The sequence below is a fragment of the Bos grunniens genome, chromosome 7 (genome assembly GCF_055505025.1).
Source record: "Bos grunniens cultivar Pamir isolate PY7600 chromosome 7, Bosgru_T2T1.0, whole genome shotgun sequence".
Classification (NCBI taxonomy): Eukaryota; Metazoa; Chordata; class Mammalia; order Artiodactyla; family Bovidae; genus Bos; species Bos grunniens.
The window spans coordinates 21,797,736-21,819,806 of NC_141171.1; the positions used below are offsets into that span (position 1 = coordinate 21,797,736).

Genomic DNA, 22,071 nt, shown 5'->3' on the forward strand with positions numbered 1-22,071 from the left:
TGTGAGGCGGACATACTTCCATTTGCAAGTCTCTTATCTGATATATACAAAAAAAGAAACTGAACGTAATGCTACTGCCTCTGCAGAATCATTTCATGATCTTCTGGTTTACCAGCAAAAGAGAAAGAAATGACTCAACATAAATACATTTTAAATATCAGATGAAGGATTTTTAAGTATAAAGCCCGGAAAAAAACCATATTCTGCCTGTTGATGAGAATGCAACAAGTCTCTATTTTCTACTTTTATATATTTATCTCAGATTTTATACTTCTTTCAAAAGGACAGAGACACAACTTCTAAGTATTTGTTTAAAACCAAAAAACCTCAGAGAATGTTCTTGAGATGAATCATGTGATCCTTAGCTTTATACGTTATGATCTTGATTCTTCAAATGACTTTTAAAAAACGTCATCTTTCCATTCAAGTTAAAAATCGTCCATAATTAACATAAATAAGCACTCTCAACATGGAGAACAAGCTCCAGGTGGGGCACACATGTCCAAGATGTATAAGTACGGTCTACACCATGGCTCCCTGGGACATCAGAGGTGGCGCATCCTCACCCATGTGTAGGTCTGCTGAGAGAAAAAACTCCAGTCCTCACACTGACCAATGAGTGTGGCAGACAGAGCTGATGTCAACAGTAGTTGGACCATTCACTTTGTATCTTGCATGCACGCTCAGTTGCTCATTCATGTCTGACTCTGTGGCTCCATGGACTGTATGTAGCTTGCTAGGCTCCTTTGTCCGTGGGATTCACCAGGCATGGATACTGGAGTGGGTTGCCATTTCCTACTCCAGGGGCTCTTCCCAACTCAGGGATCAAACCAGCGTCTCCTGCATTGACAGGCGGATTCTTCTACCACTGAGCCACATGGGAATCCCACTTTGTATCTTCTCTCTCTGTTAATATGGAGTTTATAGCCCCACTATGCAATGATTACAGTAACTACATGGGTTTGATCCCTGGTCAGGGAATTAAGATCCTACAAGCCAGGCAACATGGCCAAAATGAAAAAAAGAAATGGAAAGGTAATCTCTATGTTCATGATTGGAAGGATTAATTATGTTAATACTTCTCAAAGCCATGTATGTAATACAATGCAATTCTTATCAAAATTCCAATGGTAGTTTTTATAGAAATAGAAAAAACACTCTTGAAACTTACATGGAACTACAAAAGACCCAAATAGCCAAACAAACCTGAGAAAACAACAAAGCAATGGTACTGTATTTCCTGATTCCAAGTTATACTAAAGCTATAGTAATTAAAACAGTATTGTACTCCCATAGACAATTAATCTATGACAAAGGAGGCAAGAATATACAATGGAGAAGAGTCTCTGCAATAAGTGGTGCTGGGAAAGATGGACAGCTACATGTAAAAGAATGAAATCAGGACATTCTCTAACACCACACACAAAAGTAAACTCGAAATTGGCTAAAGACCTAAAGATAAGACTGTACACTGTGTAATTCCTAGAGGAAAAACAGGCAAAACACACTTTAAAATAAATTGCAGCAGTATCCTTTTGGATCTATCTCCTAGAGTAATGAAAATTAAAAACAAACAAAAGGGACCTAATTAAAAAGCTTTTGCAGAGCAAAGGAAATGATAAATTGAAAAGACAACCCACAGAATGGGAGAAAATCTTTGCAAAAGAAGCAACCAACAAGGAATTAATCTCCAAAATATACCAACAGCTTACACAGCTCAAAAAAAAACAAAAAAGACAACCCATCAAAAAATGGGCAGAAGATCTAGACATTTCTCAAGATATACAGATGACCAAAACACACATGAAAAGATCCTCAACATCTCAAAGAAATGCAAATCAAAACTACAATAAGGTATCACCTCAAACCAGTCAGAATGGCCATCATCAAAAAGTCTACAAACAATAAATGCAGGAGAGAGTGCAGAGAAAAGCAAACTCTCCTATATTGTTGATGGGAATGTAAAGTGGTATGACCATTATGGAGGACAGTATGAAATTTCCTTTAAGAACTAAAAATAGAATTATCATATGATCCAGCAATCCCACTCCTGGGCATATATCCAGGGAAAACAAAACTTGAAAAGATACACGCACCCTGATGTTCACTGCAGCACTGTTTCAACAGCCAAGACACAGAAACAACCTAAATGTCCATCAACAGATAAAGAAGATGTGGTGCATGTATATAACGGAGTATTAGTCAGTTACGAAAAGGATGAAATGATGCCATCCATTTGCAGCAACCTGGATGACCTAGAGATTTTCATGCTAAGGTGAAATAAGTCAGACAAAGAAAGACAAAGATCATATGATATTGTTTATATGTGGAATCTGAAAAAAAAAAGATTAAAATAAACGTTTAAAAAACAGAAATAGACCCAAAGACACAGAAAACACTTATAGTTAGCAAAGGGGAAGAAGGGAGGAGGGGGATAAATTAGGAGGTTGGGATTAACATATACACACTGCTATACATAAAACAGATAACCAATAAGGACGTACTGTATTGGCACAGGGAATTATACTCAATATTTTGTAATAACCTATAAGGAAAAAATCTGTAAAATAATATATACATATATATAACTGAATCACTGTGCTATACATCTGAAACTAACATGACAGTGTAAATCAACTATATTGATCAGATCAGATCAGATCAGTCGCTCAGTCGTGTCCGACTCTTTGCGACCCCATGAATTGCAGCACGTCAGGCCTCCCTGTCCATCGAGTCGGTGATGCCATCCAGCCATCTCATCCTCTGTCATCCCCTTCTCCTCTTGCCCCCAATCCCTCCCAGCATCAGAGTCTTTTCCAATGAGTCAACTCTTCACATGATACTTCAATATAAAAAGAGACTTAAAAAAACCTAGTATGGCAGTGGCATAAAAAGACAAATAGACCAACAGAACATAATCGACAGCCCAGAAATTAACCCAGACACATACAGTAAACTAATATTTGACAAGGGAACCAAAAACATTCAATGGAGACAAGACAGTCTCTTCAGTATGGTGTTGGGAAAACGGGATACTCACATGTAAAAGAATGAAACCAGATCCCTATTTTAATCACTCGTAAAATGAACTCTAAATGAATCAAAGGCTTAAATGTAAAACCTGAAAGTATGAAACTCCCAGAAGAAAGTTCCTTGACATGGGTCTTGGTATTGATTTTTGGAAATCATAGCTAAAGCACAAACAATAACAACAAAGTGGGGGTCTGCATTAAACTAAAAAGTTTCTGCACAGCTAAAGAAACAAAGTAAAAAGACAACCTATGGGATGGGAAAGAATATTTGAAAGCCATGAATCTGATAAGGAGTTAATATCCAAAATATATAAAGAACTCATACAACCTGGGGAAAAAAAACCTCAATTTAAAATTGGACAAAGGACCTTAATAGACATTTTTCCAAAGAACATACACGAAAGGTCCATGACCTTTTAGCAGCTAAAAGGTCCATGAAAAAGATGCTGACAGTCATTAGGGAACTGCAGATTAACACCACAATGAAAGAGCACCTCATACCTCTTAGAACATCCATCACCAACAAAACCTAACAAATGATGGCATGGACGTGGAGAAAAGAAAACCCTTGTGCACTGTTGCCAGCATACACTGTAAACTGGTACAGCCACTGTGGGAAACAGTATAGAGTCCTAAAAAACTAAAACTACAAGTAACATATAGCCTAGTAATTCCACTTTGGGGAATGTATCCAAAGGAAAGGAAAACACTAACTTGAAAAGTTATCTGCACCCTCCTCCCCCATTCACAGCAGCACTGTTCACAACAGCTAAGACAGAAACAACCTATGTCCATCATGGAATGAACGGATAGAGAAGATGTGAGATATATATCTTTATACACATATACATATCATATCTACACACATACACATTTACACATATAATGGAACATTATTCAGCCATAAAAAACAAAGAAGTCCTACCATTTGGAACGACGTTGGATGGACTTTGAAGGCAGGTTAAAAGAAGTCAGACAGAAAAAGACAAATACTGTAAGATCTCACTTACATGTGGAATTTAATTTCCGCTTATAAATATGTACTAGGTCTGTAATATACAATATGTTAACTATACTGCTGTATGACATAAGACAGCTAGGAGAGTAAAGCCTAAGAGTTCTCATCACAACATGTTTTTTCCTTTTTATCTACACGAGATGATGGATATTAACTAAACCTACTTTAGTAATCTTCATAATATGTGTATATCAAACCATCATGCCATACACCTTAAACATATACAGTGATGTATGTTAACTATTTCTCAATAAAATAAAACAGAAGCTGGGGAGAAAACTGAGATTTAATCAAATTAGTAATGTGCTCAAGATCAGAAAAATGGGATATTAACAGCCCTTGAATATAATCAAAATTATTTGAACAGGCAGTCAAAATGCCATCTTTCAAGCCATCAGGCTCAGACAGTTTTACAAGTGAATGTTTTCATATCTTCAAGGTACACCTAGTTCCGAAGTATGTAAATACTACATAGCAAGGAGAAACGTAAGAAAAAAAAAAAGGATAGGCTTATTTTGCTTACAAATACAGATACAAACATTCTAAATAAAACCAAATTTAGGGCTGAGCATATTAAAACCAGTGTATTACAACCAAATAGTGTTTATCTCAAGAACCCAAGAATGGTACAACAGAAAATTAAGATAATTCACTTCATTAAAAGATTGCAAGAAAATATTATTTAAACAGATGTCAAAAAGTATAATACTGAGTTTTGATAAAAACTAAATACAGAGAAATAGAAAAATTTCTTAATTAGACAAGATGACTATCAGATACCCACAGCAAGCATCAAACTTACTGTTAAAATATACAAAAGTGTTCCTCTTAAAGCTAAGAACAAGAGAAAGAGAACTTTTATTATTGCTACTCTAAAATAATGTCCTGGAGATCCCTAATAACTGAGCAAGACAATAAAGAGAAATGAAGACTAAATGAGGGGAACAAAAATAAGAACTTGCTATCGTTTCTGCAGATGATATAACTATACACTCAGAAAACCTAACAAATCAACTGACAAACTATTAAAGACTGATAAGTAGTCAGAAATAAACATACATTACTGTGGCAGAATTCAATATGAAATATAATAGACAAATGGGTCCTATTCATGATGGCAATAAAAACTAAGAAATACCAGGAGAAAAAAGGTACAGAATCTAAATGAAAAAGTTATAATACTTTACAAGAGAACAAAACCATCCTGAATAAATACATTACAGGACTCCAATGGGAGATTCAATATTAAAAACATTTTCCCTCAAGTAATCCGTAAATTAAATGCAATCCAAACAAAACTCCCAACAAGATTAAATAATTTTTTAAATAAAACCCACAAGATGACTCTAAAGTTCATATATGAGAGATAATGTGATTGAATAAAATCATGGAGGACAAGAATAAAAATTAAACCAACTATATACAGAACTTTATAACTGACATTTCAAGTCAATGGGAAAGGTTTTAATAGTGCTTAGAAGAGGGAAAAATTAAAATTATATCACTATCTTTTATCAAATTTCAAATGAAGTCCAAATAAAAGATTAAAAATAAGTAAGACTATTAAAAGAAAAATTTTTGTAATCTTAGGATTGGGAAGGCCCTTGTAATTGAGAAGTCATACATTAAAATTCCAAAAATTTATTGACCTAAACACTAAGCTACAAATAAATAATACCATCAAGAAAGCTAATGGACAAGTGACAAACTAGGAAAAACTCCTTGTGCTGTATGTGAAAAGGATTAATATCCAGAATCTATTTTAAAATAATAACACAAATCACTTAGAAAAAGACAACCTAATAGAAAACTTGGCAAAGAGATATGACTGGACAATTCCTGGAGAAGAAATACAAACAGCCAACATATGAAAAGACATTTAACCTCACTATTAAACAGGGGAATGTAAAGTGAGAACATTTTGTGTGTAAGACTCAAAAATTTTAAAAGTTGATAATGTGTAAAGCAGACATAAAGAAATGTCATACATTTAAGTAGGTACTTTCATACACTACTGGTAGAAACAGACCTTGTGCTTCTGGAAGGCACATACCCTCTGACCCAGCAGCTTTATTTCTAAGTAGCCATCTTTCTGATATATCTGCACAAGTGTGAGAAGACATACACTGTAGCACTATCTGCAGTAGCAAACATTTAAAGGCTTCCAATATGTCTATCAGTGGTCAAATAAAGTAGGTAACATCCACCTTATAGAATATTATGCAGACATTAAAAATAATGAGGTATTTACCTATACAAACATGAATTTCATCACATGGTAAAGTGAGAAAAAAAAGTATCTACAATGTGATACCATTCACACAAAGCAAATGTGTACATAATGCAAAAGCACTGTGAAGACAATGAAAAGGTCTCATCAGTGTAATTCTACTGAACTGCTGAATAAATGTCAGAGCCTGTCAAGGGAATTTCAAGTCCCAATCTGAACCATGTTCTGTAATTTGCAGAATAATGATAGAGAGGAAATAAAGATATCTGTGATACAAGGCTGAATGGGTTAAGTGGTACAAATATTATGATATACAAAGGAAGAAATTACAGCACTTGTATGTTACAGGGAGTTAACACTTAAGAGTCACCTTGAAGGTCCATGACATCTAGTAAACTCTGATTCTGCTTAGGCAAAGATATAAATTTCATGGGCTGGAAACTACTGTAAGTAGATGTCATTGGGCTAGCTGCATCAGCCCCACCTGTGCCTGGAGTGTGCCTGTCACTCAGTTAAATGCATATAATACTGACGCATGTTATGTGTATGTTTTGTGAAAAATGATTTCCCAAAATGAAAAGTTCTAAGAAAACAGTGATTTATAAATCAATCTTATATTGAAATATTCTTGGTAATCTGAAAGATTGTCTTGAAAATCTCAGTAACAATCTATTGCATTTTATGAGGACAAAGGATGGTTTTAGTGGTATTTAAATTCTAGTGATCCATGAAAGTCTTACAATGTGACCCTCAGAGATGACAAAGGCCTAGCATATTTACTGTTTGAAAGGGGGCACAATGAGGCCAAAAGACAAAAGGACTCGTACAGGTGAAACTATTCCATATGATACTGTACGGGCAGTTGTTCTTCAGTTGCGTCCAGCTCTTTGGGATCCCATGGACTGCAGCACGCCAGGCTACATGGCTAGTTACATGTCATTAAACATTTGTCTAATTGCAGAGAATGCAGAACACCATGAGTGAACCCAAATGTGAACTACAGATTTTGGTGAGTATGATGTTCATCAAATGTACCACTCTGGTCAGGGATGACTGTGGGATAGGCTATGGTCAGGGAAGGCTGGAGACAGAGGTGTATGGGAAATCTCTGTATTTTCTGCTCGATTTTACTGTGAACCTAAAACTGCTCAAAAAATAATCTATTGAGAAAGACAGAAAAAGGAGTATGAACTAATGTACTCTGTAGAGCTGTTTTCATACATGTCCCTCTTCCTTCTTCACACACACAACTCTGAATGCCAAGCTGACCGTCCTGTCCGTCAGCACCTCTTTGCACTATGGCTTCTGCCCCAGCAGTTTCTAGATGATTTTCCTTTTTGTTCTAAGCTGTCAAACTGTCTCCACTCTTGGGCCTTTAATAAAAAGCTTCTGCAAGCCTTGGAGCTGTCTACTTTCTAAGCACACATGGGTTCTCAAAGTCACAAGTGAAGCATGTTGGGCATCCCCAGGACAGTAGTTCAGAGTTTTTGCTGCTGCTCTCTGGCCAGTTTTAAAATCATCACAGGACTTGGTCATTAGCAGAGAACTGAATGCCTGAAATGGAGTGGTCAGAAAACAGGTAGACTAAAACCTAACCTGCCAGACAAACACCTTTTCAAATGTTACACCTTTCATATTTAAGCCATCTCCAGGGCTCCAACTACCGACGAAGGTTAGTTACCATTTTGCTATTCAAAGTCAGAAATGCATGTACAATGGCAAATTTTGAACTGGATTTCCCCATAACTCAAGCTATTTCAGTAAATATTGAAGGGGTCAAAGACGAGCCTTCCTAATAAAAGCAGAGAAAAGATAATACTTACAAAGACTTTTTCCAACAATACTATTCTCATCCTCGCACATAAAATTGTACCAAATGGAGGAGGAAATGGCAACCCACTCCAGTATTTTTTTAAAATTAAGAAGTTGAAATATTTTATTATTAAATTGTTTCTTATTCTCCTGCAAGGCTGTTGCTTCACTGTGTAAAAATAGCACCAGCAAACACAGTGTATTGCAAAATTAAGATAGTAATATTCTTTACTGGATGCTATACAACAAACAAACTTTTCTCTCCTGCCAGTTATTTCTAGTGGGAAGATAATTCTGACCCAAATCCAGGGATGGCTGTAAGCAAGTTACAAAATTATATAAGGCTTAAGATAACTGTGTTATCCTTGAATTACATAATTTTTATAACTAGTTTTACCACAGATAATTTCAGGAATTTTGAATATTGTAACTGGCACCTAGCCTAAAAATCATAGGGTGCTGTCAAAAAGATGCAGTGTTTCTCTGAAGTTATTAGGAAGTTAAGGGGTATTTTCTTCAGGAAACATTGTTACAAGTGGTTTCTTTTCCTAAAAGTTGCTTTTAAATACATATCCACCCCTAATTTTAAGACAACTATGCTAGATTAAGTTGTTTCAAACTAGTTTATTTAGGGGTTCCATTTTCTCTCAATAGATTTTATGTATTTCTCATATGCTTCTTCACTCATTAGTTCCACACTCTGGTATTTCTGCCCGGAGAATTCCATGGACAAAAGAGCCTGGTGGCTACAGTTCACAGAGTTGCAAAGAGTTGGACACGACTGAGCACCTTTTACTTTGCTTCGCTTCACTTCCTGAGATATACAGGTTGCCAGAAAACTGGCTAAGATCAATTTTGTTGTTCATTATTATATTGAATACTCTTCCCTACTGTAGTTACCACCATGAGAACTTCCTGTCTTCCTACATATAGGCCAGCGGAAGCCCTCTAGTATAAGGGAAATGATATGATGAGTATCACATTCTACTGAGTATTGTGTTCCAAACTAGCAGTGAGTTTTATTACTTAGCACACTTTAAAATCCCTAACTTGCCAATCCTAAGCTGCACATTTATAAGAAAAATGTCCTCTTTTTCTAGATAAAACCTTTAAGACTATTAAACTAATTTCCTAAAACCCTTGAAATTATTGAACTGCTGTAATTTCCTTTGACCAGACTCCCAAATATCAGCTTTTAAAATTCAGGTAATGGGTCAACCACTATTGCTACAGTGGTTGATAAATATTTGGTTAAAAAACCTGCAAGTCATTGTGAAATGCCACTAGCTATCATTGGGTTTTATAATCTACTTGTTTGATGCTATGGGGGCTGATGTGAAACCGTGCTGTATTTAAGATAAGAATGAGAATGATAGCCATGAGGTGAGTCCTGCATCAAGCCCTCATTGAGTGTAAGAAGCCGGGTTCTGAAGAGACTCAGAGAGAGTTGGCTGCCCTGGATATAAAACTTACATGTCTCCACTGAGTCTCAGAAGAAGTATGACTTAATATTCAACACTCCACATTTGGGGGAAAATAGTGTAACATTTTGGGGATAGGGCAGAACAGTGTACTTTGAATGATATATTCCAAAATCACTTAATTTTAATTGATGGCTCTTTTAAGGGAGTGGATAAGGGACAGTAAATTCTGAATAATGGATGTTTTCCCCTTGTCGAGTGTGTCTCTGACCACTGGTAATGCTGACAATCAGTGATGGTTTTAGATGATTACTAATAACAGATGGTAATCAGCTTTTCTTGAAAATGCACTGTTAATTTCCTGTGTTATCTTAAATAGATAGATGAATGCACAATTACGACGACTGCATGCTTCTTCTAAGAGGTGAGACAATGAGGGAAATTTTGGACCTTGCTTTCTTCTTCTAGGTGAGAAGGCAAATTTAAGGCTCCTAATATAAACCTTAAGAAGAGCTGCAAGCATAAGCCCACAAACACTCAATTTTGGGGAAATCTGTACCACTTCTTTTCTGCTCATTTAGAAGAATCCATCTAATTGCCGGACAACAGGACTCAGTAAACAGCCTGCCTTTGTTTCTGAGGCAAGCCTAAATTGCTGGGAAGCACCCCTGTACCTCCCCAACCCCACAAGCTCCCACATATGCCCGCCCTCTGCTCAGTGTGATGCCTCCATGATTGAGGCTCTTTTCTCTACTGAAATGCCCTTCCTTCATTATTCATGGCCCAGGTCAATACAGCCTGTGGACCACCTACCATGGTCTCCTACTGAGCAGTTACAACTTTACAGGAAAAACAGGGCATATTTCTATCTCCCCAGAGAGAACAGAACAGGGATTTTTTTTTTTTTCAATCAACAGGTGCCTCACTGAGGGAATTTTTGTTCCTGCTGTCAGTGCTCTCAGGGTCTTGCAGGGTTAGCTGGAGGGCTTCTAGGTACAGTTTTCCATTCAGTTAACATCTATGAAACCCCAGGTCTGCAAGCCAGTGTACTAAGAGGAAGAGCTACTTTGTAGCAGAATTACCTAAACTTAAGATTTAGGATTAAAAAAAAAAAAAAAAAGATTTAGGATAAAAGCAGTCTACATACCTAACCCCGTTTTCCTGCTACTCTTCACAACGAAGTTGTTTTTTTTTTTTAATAAAGAGTTTACTGTACTCACTGTCTTCATCTCTTGCCATCTGCCGTCTCCTCACTCAACTCTAAGGCTTCAGTTCCAACCATGCCACTAAGTTTGTTCCTCAAAGTCATGAACATTCTCCATTTTATCCAAATCAAGGGTTACTTCTTGGTCCTTATCTCATTTGATCTCTCAATAACATTAGATTCCTGAAATAGTTTCTTTCCTTGGTTTTCAAGCTACTATGCCTTTTAATTTTTTTTTTTTTCTTTCTTCATCAGCTACTTCTTCACTCCGTTAGTAAACATGAGTTTTGGGACCCTTCCCATCTCTATCCACAATTATTCCACACTTAGTAATCTCATTCCATGGCTTTAAATACTACATCAGTTCAGTTCAGTCGCTCAATCGTGTCCGACTCTTTGCAACCCCATGAATCGCAGCACGCCAGGCCTCCCTGTCCATCACCATCTCCCGGAGTTCACTCAGACTCATGTCCATCGAGTCGGTGATGCCATCCAGCTACCTCATCCTCTGTCGTCCCCTTCTCCTCCTGCCCCCAATCCCTCCCAGCATCAGGGTCTTTTCCAATGAGTCAACTCTTTGCATGAGGTGGCCAAAGTATTGGAGTTTGAGCTTCAGCATCAGTCCTGATAATTCCTAAATGTATAGCTTCCCCTTGAACTCTAGACTTTAAATTATAGATCCAACTGCCTGCCTGACATTTCTACTTAAAGTGCATCTCAAACTTCAAGTGTCCAAAACACTTTCTCCTCCCCAATCCTGCCCATTTCAGGGAGTGGGAATTTGCTCCCCCAACATCCTCAGTTCAGTTCAGTCGTTCAGTCATGTCCAACTCTGTGACCCCATGAATCGCAGCACGCCAGGCCTCCCTGTCCATCACCATCTCCCGGAGTTCACTCAAACTCACGTCCATCGAGTCGGTCATCCTATTGCTTGTGAAAAAATATGTAGGATCAGTCTTCCTTTCCCCCCCTCTTTCCTCCCCTACATTCAGTTCAGAAGCAAGACCTGTCAACTCTATTTCCAAAACAAAAATTGAGCCCATCTACTTCTCTCCATTTCCACTGCTACCATCCTAGTCCAGTCCACCACTCTCTCCTGGGTGCCTCCACAATCCATTCTCCACACAGCAAGTGTGATTTCTTCCAATTATGAATCAGGTTATACTACCTCTCTGCTTCAAACACTCCAGTGACTTCTCATCACACTTAGAATAAAACTGAACTATTAACCAAGGCTGCAAGGCATGGCACGCTCTGGGAACCATTCCCCTCTGACCTGATTCCCCTGCTCACTGTAGCCAGGCACGCTTGCCTGCTTCCTATTCCTCGAACACCTCATGTTTGTATTGGTCTTAGGGCCTCTGCATGAGTTATCTCTCCATCTGGAATGCCTGCGTCTCCGCTTTCTGCATATCTTGCATGAATCACATTCCAGCTTAAATGTCACATTCTCAAAAAAGATCCTGCCTTAGAAAAGGCCTAAAGTAGACCCTCAGTTATTCCCATCATCATGGTTAATTTTCACCATTTACGGATTTATTTCTGAACTTTCTGTTTCTTCATCTCTACATACTTAGTACACAACATCTAAACCTTACCAAACGTACAAGCACTCAAATCTTAATTGAACGAAGTCCTAATGCACACGACAAGATATATTTTGCACATACATATATACACAGTTTGCTGAGGAGGTATAAAATATATAAATTGACTATTGTGGCTCTTAACCAAGAAGTGTGAGTTAAGTAAAAGGAAAATTCTTAATATAAATATTTGTTTTTTAAAGGTTAAAAAAGGGGGGATGGATGGTGGTAGCACAGCACAGTGGGAATAGAAAGGCCTTAGTTCTGAGATCTAATTTTATCGCTACCAATATTTTGGTAATTTTGGACAGTCTGCTTGATCTCTCTGATGAATACTTGCTCTTTACAGGTCTATACCAGTAGTTCAGTCGCTCAGTTGTGACTGATGTTTGCAACCCCATGGACTGTAGCATGCCAGGCTTCCCTGTCCACCACCACTAACTCCCAGAGCTTGCTCAAACTCAAGTCCAAGAAGTTGGTGATGCCATCCAACCATCGCATCCTCTGTCATCCCCTTCTCTTGCCTTCAGTCTTTCCCAGCATCAGGGTCTTTTCCAACGAGTCATTTCTTTGCATCAGGTGGCCAAAGTACTGGAGCTTTATTCAGCTTCAGCATCAGTCCTTCCAATGAATAGTCAGGACTGATTTCCTTTAGGATTGACTGTTTTGATCTCCTTGCAGTTCAAGGGACTCTGAAGAGTCTCCTCTAATACCACTGTTCAAAACCATCAATTCTTTGGCGCTCAGCTTTCTTTATGGTCCAACTCTCCCATCCAAAACTGACTACTGGAAAAACTGTAGCTTTGACCATATGGACCTTTGTCAGCAAAGTATTGTCTCTGCTTTATAATATGCTGGCTAGGTTGGTCAGAGCTTTTCTTCCAAGGAGCAAGCGTCTTTTAAGTTCATGGCTGCAGTCACCATCTGCAGAGATTTTGGAACCCAAGAAAATAAAGGCTGTCATGGTTTCCACTGTTTCCCCATCTACTTGCCATGAAGTGATGGCTTTCTGCCATAAGGGTGGTATCATCTGCATATCTGAGGTTATTGATATTTCTCCCAACAATCTTGATTCCAGCTTGTGCTTCATCCAGCCAGAATTTCTCATGATATAACCTGCATATAAGTTAAATAAGCAGGGTGATAATATACAGCCTTGACATACTCCTTGCCCAATTTGGAACCAGTCCATTGTTCCATGGCCGGTTCTAACTGTTGCTTCTTGACCTGCATACAGATTTCTCAGGAGGTAAGGTGTTCTGGTACTCCCATCTCTTTCAGAATTTTCCATAGTTTGTCGAGATAGAATTCAATTAAATTATGGCTAACACAGATGACACCACCCATATGGTAGAAAGTGAAGAGGAACTAAAGAGCCTCTTGATGAAGGTGAAAGAGAAGAGTGAAAAAGCTGGCTTAAAACTCAACATTCCAAAAACAAAGATCATGGCATCTGGTCCCACCACTCCATGGCAAATAGATGGGGAAACAATGGCAACAGTGACAGACTATTTTCCTGGGCTCCAAAATCACTGCAGATGGTGACTGAAGCCATGAAATTAAAAGATGCTTGCTCCTTGGAAGGAAAGCTGTAACAGACATATTAAAAAACAGAGACATTACTTTGCCAACAAAGATCTGTAGAGTCAAAGCTATGATTTTTCCAGTAGTCAGGTATCGATGTGAGAGATGGACTATAAAGAAAGCTCAGTGCCGAAGAATTGATGCTTTTGAACTGTGGTGCTGGAGAAGACTCTTGAGAGTCCCTTGGACTGCAAGGAGATCCAACCACTCTATCCTAAAGGAAATCAGTCCTGAATATTCATTGGAAGGACTGATGTTGAAGCTGAAACTCCAATACTTTGGCCACCTGATGCGAAGAACTGACTAGCTGGAAAAGACCCTGATGCTGGGAAAGATTGAAGACAGGAGGAGAAGGGAACGACAGAGGATGAGATGGTTGTGTGGCATCACCAACTCCACGGACATGAGTTTGAGTAGGCTCTGGGAGCTGGTGACGGACAGGGAAGCCTGGCATGCTGCAGTCGCAAAAAGTTGGAAACAACTGAGCAACACATATTAAGTATTTAATTACTATTAGTATCTCCTCTGCACAGCCCCTGCCTGAGAAATTTAGTCTTAAAGCACGTTTAGAAAGAAACATACGCTTTAGATAAAACCTACGCTTTCTTGGTCAAGTTCCTTAGTGCCCTTAAGAAATAGAGAATTTAACAATATACATTAAAGACTGTAACATGACAAGGAGAGCCGGACTAAATGGCCTGTGAGTTTCCCTTTTAATTTTGACTCTACAATGACTGCTATAATGGACTTAAAAAAATTTGTTTTATAGATAAGAAAACGGAAGCTCAGGGTATTTAAATAATTTGCTCAATGTCAAGTCACATTCAGATAATCTCTAGAGACTAGAGACAATACTTTTAACAAATTATGGATTTTTTTTCAGGCCTCGAAAAGGTACAATTTATCAACTTTTATACAAACAGTTCTTGCTGTTTAAGACTCAGCTTAATTTTTTCATCAAAACCAAGTTAAGTTATCCTATTCTGTACAGATTTTTACTGATAAAAACCTGTTTCGATTTTTGTCTCTTCAAATAAACTTGCCAGTAAGGATTGGGTTTCCTATTCCTTAGCACTCAACAAATGTTTGGAACGTTTACCACACACACAGCATCAGCTGTTAAAGAATTCAAAAAGTAATAAGCCTTCTACAGGCATATATGCCTATAGCTGGATATACTAAAAAGAATTATGGAAGTTTTTTTAAAAAAAGACAAATGTTGTATATGTAATAGTCTACCAGGCAAGGACTCTTTAATAATGTCCTGCATTTGCTCTTATTTCAGAACATGAAATCTCAACAACTTAAACTGCTGGACCTAAAAATCTAGGGGAGATTTCAATATTTGAAGATGTTAAAACCAAAAGTTCCTAGTTGGTACAGACATACATATCCATGAGCCTTTCTGAACCCAAGGAGCATTGTAATGTTAACCTATTCGCTCACTGAGAACGAGGACAAAAGATGTGTTCCTTCATTACAGAAGCCGAACTTAATCCAACAAAAATCTTACTAGTATTTATTTTTAAAAATGACTAACATAATTGGCTCAGTTCCAGTTTTCGCTTATCTTAAAAGACTATGTACTCTCCAAAACCTGTACATGCCAGAGTTACAGCTAAGTGATTCTGGGGCCACCCTTGCTATCATCATGAACTAGAAGAATCCTCATACTGAAAAGTGGGGTGTTCCTGTCCTCCTGAGCCTTGTGGTCTGATTCCCAACGCTGAGGCTGGTCTGTTCACTAGGCTCTTTCCAGAAGAAGCCTTAAAACATAGATTCTATCGAGGAGGATATATTCCTTTTTAGAAAACAGTAACAAACAAAATCTAAGGTAACTGATCATTCTCTTGATAAAATACTTAGAAATCCTAGACAAATTTAGAACAAAAATTATTTTACAGTATAGCTCAGTTTACAAGAAAGGCAACTCTCTATGTGGTGGAAACAGAGAACTAAAAACCAGAATGGTCAGTGTGTGATATGATAACTGCAGCTGAATTTAGTTATTATTTTCATAACCCAGGGTTTAGGTATTCTCACCTAGGACAGAAGATGAGGTATAGGGCCCAAGTGAGGCAAAGACAGGTGACTCCCAACATAAAGGCTGAGACTCTTGAATAGTAACTTCAGTGAAAAAGTGGAAAATTAGTAATCTGAGAGTTCAAAGTCCTGGCAAATCCCTTCCAAGAGTTTAAGGTCCTTTATTATACCACCAGTGTAGTTCAGGAACTTCCAAATTGAAACATTAACACAAAAACTAGATTCAGACCAGTGTTAGCCCTAGAGTGCCTAATAGATAACAAAACAACCAAGTGGAAGGACATCCACATAAAAAAGTCACAGGGGCGCTTCATAGAGGAAAAAAAGTCACCATTAAAGATGACTTTACAATTAAATACTACATGAAACATAAGAAATAATTCCCTAGAGCTAGAGTCAGCACAGAATACAGCAGAAATAGACTCCTAAAAGTGTGAAATAAAAAAATGACTGTGAAAAAGAATATAATCTATATTTAAAATGAGTCCGACTCTTTGCGACCCCATGGACTGTAGCCTCCTACGCTCCTCCGTGCACGGGATTTTCCAGGCAAGAGTACTGGAGTGGGTTGCCATTTCCTTCTCCAGAGGATCTTCCTGACCCAGGGACTGAACCCAGGTCTCCCGCATCGTAGGCAGACGCTTTACCCTCTGCACCAGCAGGGAAGGCCCAAAAGACATACGAGAAGGAATCAAAACACTAAGGAGAAAATACATTAAGAAAAATAAAAATTTCTGAAAATGAGTAAAATAAAACTTACAGAATTGAAAAATGTCTTGAAATATTGAAATGAAAAGCAGATTAAAAATGGACACCTCAACAGGCAGTATAAGCAGCAGCTAAAGAATCTGTGCACTGGAAGGTCTTCATCAGGGTGTTACCCAGGGAATTACCAGTATATGCAAGAGGCATTAAGCAATGTGGAGGAAAGAATAAGGTTTATTTATGTCCAATGACAAATGAAGGAGGTAAGAAATAGTTAAGAAATGGGGAAAGGATAATATCTGAAGAGAGAATACATGAGAATTTTCCAAAATTAATGAAAGGTATCAATCTTCAGATCAATAGGCATAATTCTTAAATAGAACTAGTAAACCTACATCTAGACACACTCCAAAAAAAATGCAGAATACAAGAGATAAGGGAAAACTCTTAAAAGGACCAGAAGAAAAAGGCAGGTTACTTCCAAAGGAATAATTAGAATGATTTCTCAACAGCAATCATGGAGATCAAGAAGAAATGGAATATTTTCAAAGTACTGAAAGAAAAAAACATCCTTTCAATCTAGAACTCTGTGCTCACCTAAAGTATCAAGATTGAGAGCAAAGATTTTCAGACTGAAAAAGAATTTACTACTCACGATTCTTCACTGAAAAAACTATTAAAGGATATACTTCAAAAAAAGAAAGAAACTGAACCTAAAGAAGGAGGGAATGAGATTTGTAAGAAATTGGTAAACATGTGGGTTTATGAATAAGCACTGACTATGAACCACATTAATTATTTTCTAATCTGACATATAAAAATGAGGTTAAATGAAAATACCAGGCAATAGAAACACAGCAGATAGGAGAAATGAACATTTTGGAAGAACGTAAAGCAAGTCATATCGGAGCCATGGTTCTTAAACTTCGATGTGCATTGTAATCACCTGGAAGGCTTGTTAAAGCACGGCGTGCTAAGCCTTGTCCCTAATATTTCTAATGTAACAGATCTGGAGTGGAGACTGAGAATTTTCATTTCTAGTAAGTTCCAAGGTGATGCCGGTAATGTTGCTCTAGGACCCCTTTGGGAATCAAAAACACTTGATTTTTAGGTCGAATATGAATGTTAAAAAAAAGTAAAGGGAAACATAATAACTAAAGCATATTATTTACAACCCAAAGAAGGGGGGAAAGATGAATAAAGAAAAATAAACCAATCCCATAGAAGTCAGGGAAGTAGGAAAAAAACCAAATAAATACAACTAAGTAATCAATCACAATGAAATGAATGGACTAAATTCACTAGTTAAAAGACAAAAATGAGTTGATTCACTTTGTTGTACAGCAAACACAACACTGTAAAGCAACTATATTCCAAAAAAGACAAAGATGGACAGACTGAATAAAAAATAAAATTTTCCCATGCACTAAAATATACTGTAAAGTTATAGTAATTAAGACAATCTTGGTAATGGCACAAATTGACCAATGAATTATGAAACCCAGAAATGACCCATGCAACACATGGTATAGTAGCCAGGAAACTGGTATCCATAGGAAAAAAATGAAATTGGATTCCTACCTTATACTGTACACAAAATTCAATTTAGAATTAGATACTTAGATGTATTTGAGTGTGAAAGCAAAACTTTAAAACTTTTAGAAGAAAATATAGGAATAGGGAAGGATTTTTTAAAAAAGACACAAAAGAGCTAACCTAAAAAGATGAGTAAATGTAACTACCTAAGAATTAAATCTGTTTACTAAAAGACACTATAAGAAAGTAAAAAGATAAATATAAAAAACCTGATAATTATAACACCTATAACAAAAAATTAAAATTCAGAAAAGATAAAAGAACACATGCAAATCTGTAAGACCATCAATAATACATTAAAAATGGGTACAAAATACAAATATTTCAAAGAAAAAACATGATCAGAGATGTTCAGCATCATTAGAAATCAAGGGACAGCAAGGCTTTCCTCGTGGTTCAGTGGTAAAGAATCGGCCTGCCAGTGCAGGAGACACAGGTTCAACCCCTGGTCCAGGAAGATCCCAGAGCAGTAGAGCAACTAAAACCCATCTGCCCCCACTAGAGAGCCTGTGTGCCACAATTACTGAGCCTATGCTCTGGAGCACAGGGATGGCAACTCCTGAAGCCCACACACCCTAAAGCCTGTGCTCTATAACAAGAGAAGCCTCCGCAATGAGAGAAGCCGCACAACACAACTGGAGAGTAGCCCTCCACTCCCCACAACTAGAAAAAAACGCCCCACAGTAATGAAGACCCAGCAAAACCGAAATAAATTTTTTTTTTAAATCAAGGAACTTACAAATGAAGACTACAATGATTTATCATTTAAAACCCATTAAACTGCAAAAACAAAATCGGCAAAATCAATGTCACAACATACATCAAAGGTAACTATTATATCCTGTTAGTGGTATAAATCATTAAAACTACTTTGGAAAATAATTTAACATTATTTTGTGAAACTGAGCATACCCTGCAACCCAGCAATTTTACTCCCACGTGTACTCCAGAGAATCTCTTCATTTTTACTCCACAACACGACAAATGCTCCTGGCAATAAGGGTTAGATTAGCAAAGGCCTGGCAACAACCCAAACTCCATCTACCAGAAAATGGATACATTACGGTATATTTCCACAACAGAATTCTGTACAGCACTGAAAATGCATAAACCATAGCTATAAGCAACTTAATAAAAGCAAAACAAAACAAAATCATTTTTTAAAAAAAGCTAAAAAAGTGATACACTTTACAAAATTATTTTTTTAAAGGCAGAGATAGGAAAAATCTGTGTCAGCAGTTACGGGGAGTGGGGATGACAAGTGGTTGAGATGAGGAGGAGCATCTCAGTGGACAGTAGTTAGTGATAATGGTGGAGTTCTCAGATTGGGTATGGGGGTGGGATCATGATGCTCGTTAATATTAATATGCCTTATAACTTAATTTCGTAATTTAAGTAAGCATGCTTTACTTAACATACATACATATATTTTTCTATTCTCTGCTAGGTATGAAATACATTAAAAAAGTTAAAAGGGAGTGGTAAGACTAAATTATGCTAGTTGATACTGATTGCAGTAGGAACCAAATCCCCAGTACTTACTGGTCAAGGGTCTTATAATAGATGTCCAGATCCTTGTTCACAAGCTCTGTTGTTCTCATAATAATCATCATTTCCCTGTACTTTTCCTCAGCATCCCGAAATTGAGGTTCTTGAAGTTCTTTCTTAAAATGAATAATTTCTTCCTCATAACCTTTCTGTCGTCCTATTGCCAAACTGTGATTTCTTTTTATATTGTCTATTTTTTCTTCCAGCTTCTGATGTTCACTAGGAGGGAAAATAACAAATGAGGACCATTTTTAGATTTTAGCAGCCTACAGTAGAAAAGCCAGGTTTCTTCAGCTAGATCAATGAGTCACCCTCTTTGCGGTCAGAACAGTCTCCCCTTGCTTTTTCTTTACGGCTTCAGTACTACAGAAAACTTGCTTCTTCTCACATCTCTGAAGCATCCAGGTTTCTAAATAGCTGATTTGTGTGTGCTGAATAAAGTACTCTCATAACACGTGAACACTGAAAAAGTTCCTGATGTTTACACATTAACCTAAGTAAAGTACTTCTGGCGATTAATATTACAAATTTACGAACTTCTCATTGTGAACTAAGTGCACAACTCTGAGCAGTTACTAACAGGTTTCATCAGTTTGTTCACAGTATGTTAGACAAAATACAATTTTATCTCAAACTATTAATTTATGCAGTAATACTACTAATAGTTTATTTTCCTCTATGAAAACAAAATTTCTCTTACATAAGTATAAAAAGCATCACACTGATCAAAAAGTAAAATACTTAAACTTTTATCATAACTTGGTAGGTAATGCAGATTTTAACATATGCTTTAAAAATTTTCATTCAACAATTACTTATTAAATGTCCTCTTATTTGCCAAGCACGCCTCTCAAGTTTATGAATATACTTAAAGAACTGGCCTGATTTCTGTTTTGTTGACACTGCTGTTGTGTCCTGGTTGAAGACAGGTTTGAAAAAGAGCAGTTGTGCTTAGCAGTCTGAATGAATGTGAAAAGCACTTTTACGTGCCAATTACAGAAGGAATTATAAAAATATCTGATTTTGGTCTTTAGTAGCAAGGAATATACGGTTTCATTTAAAGGCTTTTTCTATAAGCTTTCCCCCCGCCCAACTTGGCACCAAGAGCACCAACATTACAATGTTAAATAGTGCAGCCTGGAAGCTAGGATATCTGGGTCATGTTCCTGGCTTTCATTCTAATTTCCTATTATCTTTTTTTTCTGGGTCTCAGTGTCCTAATGCATAAAAAACAAACAGGCTGAAAGATAAAGAGCTCTTCTAGTTAAGTCTTATTTCCTTGATATATGAGATTGAAAATGGCCAAACCAAGAGAACTTACAATAACACAGGAGTAACTATTTGTTAGGTTTTAATAACTAAATTAAATTTCAATTTATTATATCTTTCAGAAAAACATAAGCATTCTTTGATCCAGATTTCTTTGTGAAGTCAAGAAGAAAAATGAAAATTCCATAAGGAATGGCTGAATGAATGAGTATATCTAACCAGCTGAGGTGGGACCAAAAACTCTGGCTAGTACAACCTTTAACACCAGACTAATGCCTCAGCATCAACCAGCTTCCTACAGAATTCCTAAGGCAAAGAAACCAAGAATAAAATCTTTTCTGCTGTAGCAGGAAGATAGCAACTATAGTAAGTATCAACAAACCAGATGAAAGAAGAATCTAATTAATCAAATGCTCTGGCTGGCACATAATTATACCCGGGACCATGTACAATGGGTCACCAAGGACAAAGAACTGGCTGTAGCTCCACTAGCAATTACAGAATGCGTAAGCACTGACCCAGGCAGGGTTCAGAGGCCAGATAGTCTTTCTATCATTAACTTGTGAAGCAGGCTTGCTAAAGTCTGTGAATTAGGTATTTTTAATACTGGCTATCACTGCATACTTACAATGTGACTATAAATTCTGTGTTACTACTTCTTCAGTAATTTGGTTTATAAAGCCATTAAACGTATTTGTATGCAAGTGCCCACCTTCTTTCAAGTTTGAAAGGACACTTTGGCCACAGGTTTAAATTCTTTAAAAAAAAAAAAAATGCATTGAATATATTTCACATGTCAATAATAAGGACCTTTATTTAAACTAAATATTTTTAAAAACGCACTTTTTCATTTGTAAAACCTGCATTTGACCCATTTCCTTCAAATGTTGTTTTCTTTCTTCTTCAACTTCTTTTAGTTCTTCATTTCTTTTTCTTAAAGTAAGGTTATCCTGTAGCCACCTTTCTTGTATCTAAATGTAAATATTAAATTCATTAACAAAAACAATCAAGTTACCAACATGT

The 22,071-nt window shown here is 37.0% G+C and overlaps 1 protein-coding gene and 1 long non-coding RNA gene across 5 annotated transcripts in view; one reads left to right on the forward strand and one right to left on the reverse strand.

Annotated features, from left to right (window-relative positions):
• The window catches only part of RAD50 (RAD50 double strand break repair protein), a 107,574-nt gene that overhangs the window by 6,109 nt on the left and 79,394 nt on the right, over nt 1-22,071 (reverse strand). For 2 of the 4 annotated variants that reach the window (XM_086410329.1, XM_086410328.1), the window contains 2 exons: nt 21,892-22,019; nt 19,774-19,998 (listed from right to left, as the gene is read on the reverse strand). In XM_086410329.1, coding sequence (XP_086266455.1) covers nt 19,774-19,998; nt 21,892-22,019 — 353 coding nt within the window. Of the gene's footprint in view, nt 1-19,773; nt 19,999-21,676; nt 22,020-22,071 lie in introns of all 4 variants that reach the window. The other 2 variants (XR_015166886.1, XR_015166887.1) reach the window with 2 other exon arrangements.
• On the forward strand, nt 7,164-21,752 carry LOC147368898 (uncharacterized). The gene is made up of 2 exons (XR_015166890.1): nt 7,164-7,289; nt 21,171-21,752. It is a non-coding gene; the product is annotated as an uncharacterized LOC147368898 (long non-coding RNA).